The sequence below is a fragment of the Alligator sinensis genome, unplaced genomic scaffold, assembly GCF_000455745.1.
Source record: "Alligator sinensis unplaced genomic scaffold, ASM45574v1 scaffold1626_1, whole genome shotgun sequence".
Taxonomy (NCBI): Eukaryota; Metazoa; Chordata; order Crocodylia; family Alligatoridae; genus Alligator; species Alligator sinensis.
Window position 1 is genome coordinate 1,258,284 of NW_005842437.1, and position 9,925 is coordinate 1,268,208.

Sequence of the window (9,925 nt, forward strand, 5' to 3'; positions counted from 1 at the left end):
CCTTTGTCCCCTTGACCTCCAGGGAAATGGATGCACCTCCTAAAATTCTAGGCGGTTGTCATCAATAGGTCCCCGGGTCTTCAGCTGCTTGGGCAGATGTTAAAATCTTCCCCCACATCAGCAGCGTGGGAAAGGGAGGAAGGCCTGTTCAGCCCAGTCCGGTGGCGTGAGCCGCATCCGAGAACAGCTGTGGAGTCGGAAATAATGCTAAGGACCAGTTTTGATGCTTGCACAGAGGAAACAGGGACAAGCTCTTCCTCGCTGTGCCTGGGGATATAGATTACATTTCACCTGCTTTCGATCCTATTCAAACCTTCACCTCCATCCCAAATTACACCGGCGTAACAGGATTTCACCTGACCACACTGAATGCCCTTCCTGGGATGTATATTGTACTTATTGGCAATCATTTGAGGACAAGTCTATGAATCTGGGTCATGGTTTAGCACTTTTTCATTTAAGTCACCCGGAGGCAAAAAAGTATTTGGCATTGCTCTTTAAAAAGGAGTCAAGTAGCCAGCAAAGATAATCCATATATAGAACTGCTGTAAATTAGCACTTTTCCAGTGGGTCTTTTATTGCTTGTATCAGTGCAGCAATTGCTTTTGAAACGGCTACACCCATGATACTCTAGTAACTGCTTATGTACAGTTTGTCAAGAGCAATGAGGATGGAGTGTCCTTTTAAGTGCAAATCCAATAAAAGAAAAGGAGTTCAGTCCAGCTAGCGCACCAAAGTGGGGCTTCCAAATGAGGAAAGCTAAGTAGAAATGTTTCAGCTCAAGCGGCGTCTACAGAAAAACTGCCCAGGGAACGCTTCATATGAAAAGTTCCACTCTAGCTGTTGGTCTGAGGTGTGCGGAGAGAGCTGCTTCATTCCTGATGCAGAATCGAAAGCTCTGCAGAGAGATGGCAAATGAATCCAATCCGTGCGTGCTCAGTAGCTGAGCAAATAGCACTGTCGATTTATTTTTTGTGTGTGAGATTTTTTTTTTTTTTTGAAGGCACTTTGCCTATAAGTGATGTTTGACATGGACCTTAGGCTTTGCCAATGGATTGGAAGCATGTGCCATGGCTCAGAGAGGGTTAGAGGAGTCGTCCCAAATACTTCCAGCAGCCAAACGCCCTCATAAAGGTCACTGGGAATGGGTGTCTACGTAGCAAAGATGCCTGGACTGTTGTAGATCCCATATTCGCACCGTCTACTGGCCAACGGTTGCCTATATAAATGCTAATGGGAATAGTGTATGTACATTAACGAGGGAATAATCCTCTATAACTCATTGCAATGAAGGATACCAAGAAGACGGCAGCAGCCTGACAACCTTTCCTATATACTCAGTATATCACATTTTTCATGTCACTATACATACACATGAGGACTCTAATATATGAAAGAAGCCATTTTAATACTAAAGTGACTGGATACATGATTTCATAAAAGTCCAGCGTGTAAAACACATTCGACGCACTCGGTATTAGCATATAAGTGTCAGGTTTTTGTTCTGCGTGGGCAGGTAAGCTTGACAATCGTTCCCTTTCCCCGTTCTTTTTCTATTCCCGCAGCTGCAAATCAATACCTAACGTTACAATAGTGCTTGTTGCAACAATCTAAAACTGTGATCTCCTCTGAAAAGTGACTGTAAAAATGACAGCGTGGGGCTCCACATTTCTTTTCTTTCGATGTTTTTTACATAAAATTTCCTCTGTTTACATGTCAAAAGATTTTTATTTTATTTTTTTCCTCTGACTAGACCTGTAAGCTGAGCCTGGGATTTGAGAAACCAGCTCGCTTATCATGCGTAATAAAGATTCTTCATTAGAATTTAGCTGACAGCTCTGATGATGTGAAGAGCCGTGCAGATATCGATAACATTAGTAACAGCTTGTTTTTGTCAGGCGTGTAGGAGATAGGTGGCACAACCATTTTTAGACAGCGATTTCCCTGACTCTTCCAAAGACCCAGATTGGAGTTTCGGGTAGTGCAAAGAGTTGTCGCCTGCAAAGGGGCATCAGGCAGCGGTGCAAGGAGGGTGATGATCATTACTGGCATTGCAGTAGTACCCACTAGCGCCAGCAGTAGACTAAGACTCATTGAGCAACATGTTGCTTAAGCTCAGAACAAAAGGACAGTCCAGGTGTGTCTACACATTCATTAATGCGCATTACTGTGCATTTAATGTAGTACTTGCTTAACAAAGTACTAACTAAATGTGCGGTAACTAGAGTGATGGTGCAGTAGTGCCGGCACATGGGTTTTTAGTAACACTTACTGTGCAGTAACCTAATACTACTGTGCAGTAGCATATTAGCATGGGTTTTGCCCGGCACACTACTGCACAGTCTTATTAAGCTACTGCCCATTAAGTATCCTGGGTACACGCGCTCGCTCTGTCCTAATGAATCCAAGTGCAAAGCAAGTGATAGCAGTTGGGGGCAGGCGGACAGATGGATGGGGAGAGCACGCGGGGCCGGACACATGCATGGATGAACCAGACGGCCACCTGATCCCTGGACAGAAAGGGGGCCCGAAAATGGTAATTAAAAAAATTATTATCATTTTCTCTGATAATGATTATCATTGTCTCTGGTGAAGTGGGGCCTGATACTAAAAGTTCATCTGGGACCGCCAGGCGTCTAGGTACGGTGCCAAGAGCAGGAACGTGTGAAGATGATACTCGTTAGCAAGACGAGCAATGGCCCAAGCACTATGTAGGCATCACAGATTTGCTTATGTTCACCAGAAGCATCTCCCAAGTGCAAAACAAAGCCCGTTGGTGCCGACTTGAACGCGCGATGAGCTGGCACCGAAGGATTAGGCTGCAAACATGCTAACGAAGATGCGCACAAAGTTTCACCTTCCTCCGCACGCTGTTTCTGCACAGCCGTTGTAGCAGCTTGGAGCTTCTCATTTCACAGCCATTTAAGCCAGCGCAAAACAAAGCGTGCACATTTTGCAGCCCTTCCAGAAGCCGTTGAGCGCGGGAGATAGAAATGGTCGGTCGAAATTGCTACCGTAGGCGCACAGTGCTGCCAAGTTATTAGTTTGCAAATATTTTTGGCTCACCATTATTTGCTTTGTCAGGGAGCAAGGCAGGGAGAGAGGAAAGCAGGACTGGAATGTGACTGCCTGTCCCCAGAGGCGATGTTTTGCAAAATGCTCGGTATCCCAAGCTCCACATCTGATTTTAGAGCCCTGGCTGAGGTTCATCTTTTGTTTGAAGATGAAAATGAGTTATCTCCTGGGAGAGTCTACATCTTGTCAGTGGATATATATTACTTTGTAAAGGGAGGGATGAGAATGTCCTTCCTGCTTCAATTTCGGGAGCATTTGGGCCTTTTATTGACTCCCTCTTTTTTATTTATTTTTTTAACCTGCTAAAAATGGAGGGCACTCTCTAGTTGGTATCGATGACTTTATTTAAACTTTTTGCCTTCATACAAAGCACTTTTGAGCTTCAGTTGTTCCATTGGCTGTTCTCTACTTGGTTGTAAATTTAAGATCTGGGTGGTGAGGGACACAAAGGGGAATTTTGAACTTGGGGGAAAAACACAGGCGCCTTGTTGTCACCCTCTTTTCTATCAAAGACGGTGACAACATCACACACAACACCAGGAATGTAGTCAGCATTTGCAAAGCCCTCGGGTACCTTTTCCTTAGAAGCCCAAGGACAAAAGCAGTCATCAAAGCAGGAAATATCTGGAAGATGCAGGTAGACAAAGAAAAATTCAGTGACTTTCATGCATACGCTTGTGTGGTACGTGGCAATGACAATGTTAAGACCTTAGACAGTCTTCAATGATACCTGAGATATGATCGGTGCATATTCCACAAGCAGCGGGGTTGGAAAACAAGTCAATGTGCTTTTAACCTGCGTCTGTTGGCTGTCATTTCATCTAGACTGAGAACAGAATAGAGAAAACGATGGCGATAATGAAAACCATGCGCTGACTGCAGCAGGTTTGCCCCCAGAAAGTTGACATTTTTGGAAGTTAATTTAAAAAAAAAAACAGGGGAAGGGAGGAATTCCTGAAGAATTGGGAGAAAAAGAGAAAAAACATTAAAAAAAAAAATCCATATTACAATATTCAAAAGAGATTGCTAGTTTTCCTGACGCTGATACAATTGTTCCATTAACCCATTATTAAAAATAATCAGTTTGCTGATTTCTGCAGGTTTGGTTAAACCGATGCATTGGTGGCTGCTGGGGTTCAAACTGCCAGATACACTGCAGGGGTGGTTAATCTGGTTTTTAATGCTAGCTATTCACATGTCTCCACTCTTTCAAAGGCTACCACTGATGCACAAACCACCCCAGTGCTATTAAGAGCATCAAAAGATGCAATGTCTCCAGCCTAGAACAAGGGAGACATTTCAAACCAGCATGTTTCTACTGCCCCAAAAACACAAAATACTGCTGCTCTACCCTTGCATGAAAATCAGAGAGGAATAATGATGGTGACAACCTTCGATCCTCCTGGATCACGGCGTATGCACGAGAGCCACCCAGACCGTCGATGCATCCGCCTGGGCAGGAATTTTTGGAGGCATGGAGGCTGGAATAATGATGACAAATGGGTTTAGAGAAAACCTGAATTTTCCTCCATACCACTTGGCTCTTTTTGGAACCAAACTGGCAGCGGTGAAGATACCAAAGGTGTTTCTGCCTGTTTGGGACCAAGAACTTAAGTACTAAAAACCCTCAGAAAAGAGGCTGTTCTGGCGAGTCCATTTTGGCAGGCTTGGCCAATCTAGGAATAAGCACCCAGCACAAGGCAAGACTCATCTCAGTCGTTCCGGCGTCGGGAACGATAACTAATCTATAACTTGCAAAGCTTTTAATGCATCAAACTTTGTAATGCTCGAGGCAAGGGCAGGCTTTTGCTGCTGTTTTGCTGATGGGGAACTGAGCCCAGAGGGGTCTGTTGAGTGGTCGTGTGAGTGCCTGGCTAATGCCCCGACTGCCAGGCCAGGCTTCCTAGGTGCCGAAGCTTCACTTCCAGTGTCTAGTTCACAAAATTAGCAATATGCTACTAACACCCATGTTGTTTCCCCTGCCACGTTGAATGACAAAGCCCCGGAGAAGAAGTTCAAGTGCCGGCACGCTTTCCAGGCCGTCCACACTTGTCACTGTTTAATTTCCATTATTCAGTGGATTCAGAAATAAAAGGACGCAGCTCCTTAATGGCCCCAGGATGTGACCTTCTAAACAAATCGTTGTCATGTAGCGATGCGTGAGGCTTCAATGGACAGGAATACTTCCCAATATGGAGCAGGAAAGGCGGTAAATGGAGCGAGCTGTTCAGACAGTGGAGCGGGCACGTCACCGGTCCAGAGCGCGGCCAGGGGAAACGGCACGGACCACGGCCTGCCCTAGCCATGTGGTAGGACAGCAAAGCCTGGCCTGATGCCTGATCTTCTGCCACGCTGGTAACTGCTAAGAGCCTAAAGACCTGTTCAGCATAAGATGGAGCAGGTGGCACATGGAGAGACTCGGCACAGCACATCCCTGATCCAAACCGGGAGTCGACTTGCTACGTGACAGCCTCGAGTTGGATTGGCGGGTCTTGCAGATGTCTCTGCTGCCACTCATACTATGAGTTGGTATAAATGCATGATGATTACCCGTTTTGAAAATGAAAACTTCATCATTTTACCAGAAGGAAGCAAAATTCAACACCTTGAGACCTGGAAGCTAACTCCCCTGCTCCAGCCTTTTGTTTCAAGCCAGATTTGCATACCTGCAAAACAACCTCAACACAAGAGAAATTCCTGGCCCAGGAGAACCTTTCATCACCAATCCTCCTGTGAAATATGTAACGTCGTAAGAAGAAAGACGCATAATTCAACATCCCGCTTGCCATCAGACACCTTTGAGGTAAATAGACTGCTCCAACTTTTATCTGAGCCTAATTTGCAGAAAATAAAAAAAATGAACTGTTCCAGCCAGGAGATCTTACTCTATACTCCAACTCTCCTGTGAAATATGAATTTTCATTTCTACGTGGGAGAAATTTTACAATCTTTGCATTCTCCAATGCCTTTGCATATAATCTTTGCATGCTCCTATGCCTGAGGAAGGGCGCGTGCACCTGAAAGCTTGCAAATAAAGAGAACATTTTTTTGCAACTGTCTAGTTGGTCTAATAAAAGATTACCACCTCTAGCACAGAATGCTTGTTTTCTCAAAGCAACACGACTACAACCTTTATCCCTGATTATGATGGAGCACTTCCTCCTGCACTCGGTTGCAACCATGTCTTTACAGGCAGCTTTCCTTCTCCGAAGACGACCCAGGGATATACCCCAGGATCCGCAGAGCACATGCTAAGGCTAGCAGTGCCGCTAGCCACATCTGCCGATGACAATGCTTAATTGTAGTCATCATTTAACATGGGATTTCCTGGGGCACTTCTGCTTCTCTCTTCTGTGGTTTGCTTGCCTTATTAAACAAAAGGCAGCCGCCTACAGCTACTAACTGATCTAACGCTGAACACCTGGCAAAAACTGACCAAATAAAAGATGAAAGAGGCATTGTTCTGGAAACAAAGTATTTGACCAAATGAAGCTGTGGATCAAACTAAGCAGTGCTTCAACTATTGTGTAGTTTAAAATGCTGCCAATAGTGATTCCTGTACCTACCTATTAGTCAATTCACTGCTTCTCAAGGGCGCAACCCTGAATTTCAGGGGCACACGAGTCTTGATTTCCTGTTCCTAGCTTTGGCCAATGCCTCTAATGAAATCTGGTACACAGGGTACGTTTTGCATGTGCTAACTGGGTAAGTCTATACCTTGCTGAATGCTGCAACTCTATATAAATGCCAAACAACGCCTTTTGTCCACGAGTGGCATTGCATTCACAAGGTTTGCAAGGTTCCCTCTGGTGGCCAATCTGAACACCCACAACTTGCATTTCACGTCTAAGGCATAAGCATAGAGAGGACTATGCACTGCCAGTAAAACACTCTCATTAGTGCCCATTCTCAACCCAAGTGGAAAAGCCCTAGATACAGTTTGCAGAAATTAGTCACTCATTTTGTTTTGTCAGATAGCAAGACACAATCAAATGAAAAATGTAAGATTGGGATGAGATCCTCTTTCCCCCCCAGTGGTGTTGGCAGACAAAAAAAAAATAGATTAAAAAACGGGTAGAAGCCTGTTTTATGCAACATCTAATTTCAAAACTACCGATCAAATTAATGCTTGTTTGAGGAGAAAATTGACTTGCTTCATAGGAGGTTCAATAGTGCATCAGTGAATCACCGTTTTCATGAAGATGCTGAATAGTATGTTTTCCCCATCACATTCAACGATGATATCAAGCTCTGCTTTATTAGAAACAGAATGAAAAAATATTGCAGTGGCTCTTTTTGTTTGATAGAGTTATGTTTTATAGGTTCCTGCTTTCTAGTAATCCGTAGCCTGTGTTTGTATTTCCTTCAATAGCAGTATGTCTACCCAGTTAATATTTATTTTCATTCAATAATTATTTTTAAACATTTACTCAATGCAACCCATTTTACTATACTTAACATCCATTTACAGAGCAATAGAGTTGCATGGAGACTTTTCAGGAGGAAACTCCAAAAGCATGGCAATCATCTTCTCTGGGACTCGAGGGACCCAGACCAGGCTCTGAAACGCATGCTAAAAATGAAGCACCCTATGCATTTTAAGGATGGACATGGCAGGGCATAATACTCAGCTGGTGTGCACAACCTCCTTTTATTGGTGCTGGGTCTAGCTGCATCCAAGAGCCTCAAAACACAATCATCAAGCCCTTTGGTGTAAGTGCAACACACTCGGTACTTCAACCAGAGAACAGGGCAAATTTGGGAGGGTGAAGTAAGCATCTTCAAACCTGAACAGATGGAAGAGCTTGCAACCAACTCTTGCGAAACAAAATCACCCAAGTTAGAAAGGACTTGCTTAGGAGAGCATGTAGGTTTTAACTTGGTAAATGCACACAAGGACTGAAAGCTACAGTCATTTATTTTCTTTTAATAAGTCAAAAGTGGGTTTGGGGGTTTCTTTCCCCTGTTATCACTTTGATCTTCAATACTTTGATCTTTTAATAGATAAAAAAAAATCCAATTCAATGGGGGGAAAAATGATACCCCATCACTAATAATAATAAAAAAAAGGATGCATCTCAGGAAACAAACCAATTAGCAAGAGATGAAGACACAGTTATCATCATGGCTCTGGTGTAACACTAACGATATTTTCCTTCCTATATATTCATTTGAGAAATGTAGATGTTTGCAAAGCCCCAGGATCCCTTTCCCATAGGAGCCCACATGCACAAAAGGAACTATTAAAGCAGAAAACACCAGGATGAGGCATATAAACTAAGACTGATTCAGTCACTTTTTCTGGCTACATCTAAAAACTGACATTATTTGACTCCTAGGAACGAGACCATGTCATCCACCACAAACAGCTCTCAGTACGCTGCGTGATTTGGAAATCCACTCATCATGCTGTTTTAATCTAATCTGGTTTAATACATAAAGCAAGTCAGATGATGTGATGCCCAGTACTAACCAAACCATAAGATTTGAGTATCTGTAAATCTGTTGCTAACTGAATTTTCTTATTGGTGGAAAAAGTATCAGTCCCTTCCCCCAGATCACGAGTTATAGAAATGATCCTGTACTCCTGTACCTGTGTTCACACCAGTGAACTAAACACCAATATCTTCAAGGGCCACGGGAAAACACATTATCTGCTTCTAAAATTTAGGAGTAGTCTATTAAAACCTGAAATATTAATTGGTGTTACAGGTTGACCCAGTCGTCCCCGAAACATACTTCGGTCCTAACTTTCAGAATATACGTGTTTTCCCCAACTGAAACTTCATCTCCATGATCACAACTCAGGTTTTGTACGTAGCTCAATGGTAGTCTTGAAGAATAACCACCTCCACAGAGCTAAGAAGGGCTTTTGTTATTTGAATTACAGCACATTAGCAGGCAAAAGAAAAGAATGGCTGTACCTCTGACACCAAAAGCGTGGGAGGTATGCATGATAGCAAATGTAATAAACTCCACAGTCCTACTGCTTATTAGACTACACCAAATGATGCACAAGCTCAGCCTGGCTTTAAATGGAAAAGTGTGTTGTGTGAAGAGATTTCTTTTTACACTTGCACCAATATGACTGCTGTAGACTGCAATCCATTACTTAGAGCATTTTATTTTACAAACTAAGGAAGGCTGGTTCACTTTTGCGAAGAAGACCATTATGCTGAGAAGTTTCTGGCTAATGCTGCTGTTAAAGCAAAGAGAAAGCTTGACAATTTCTTCTTTCAACAGAACTGGTTTTATTTGGTAACAAAAGAGTGCATCTAAAACCAGATAAAGAGAAGTATCAAACAGCAGAATTTACCTGGTACATACAAACAAAGGAGCTGCTGAGACTTAAATGTACAGATTCACAGCTCAAACAGAAAAGCAGCAGCAGTTCAGACTTCTGTCCGTTTTGACAACTGTTAAGAAACAAGGTAACTGAAAGAGGCTGTTTCCCAGAAGAATGGCGAACAGAAAAGCACTAGGAGATGCATCTATGGGATGGCATTGCAAGATGAGAAATCAGCTTGCAGCTTTATCGCTTTCTCCATTTTCTATTAGTTTTCTTTTCTTTTCATCAGTTTTCCTCTTGAAAATGCTATCTCTGTAGAACTGAAGTTCTTTGATGCTTTCCCTGATGTCATCAAGGGCTCTGGAAGAAAATTAAACAGGGTTTCAAAATGCACGCGCACACACACGCACACACGCACGCAGGGCTAAATCTGGCTTCTAATGCATTTCTCAAATTCCAGACTGTAAGAAATGAAACGCTGAAATATATGGAGCACAAATCTATCAGTAATAAAGCAGTCTTCACTAGATGCGGATCGCAGGAAGCAATAAAGGTTCAGCA

At 43.2% G+C, this 9,925-nt stretch overlaps 1 protein-coding gene across 1 annotated transcript in view; it reads right to left on the minus strand.

Moving 5' to 3' along the window:
- Positions 1–9,308: 9,308 nt before the first annotated feature.
- The window catches only part of REXO2 (RNA exonuclease 2), an 8,308-nt gene continuing 7,691 nt past the window's right edge, over positions 9,309–9,925 (minus strand). Inside the window, exon 6 of the mRNA XM_014523066.2 lies at positions 9,309–9,724. Within this exon, the coding sequence (XP_014378552.1) occupies positions 9,595–9,724 (130 nt within the window). The 3' untranslated portion in view covers positions 9,309–9,594. The remainder of the gene's footprint in view (positions 9,725–9,925) is intronic.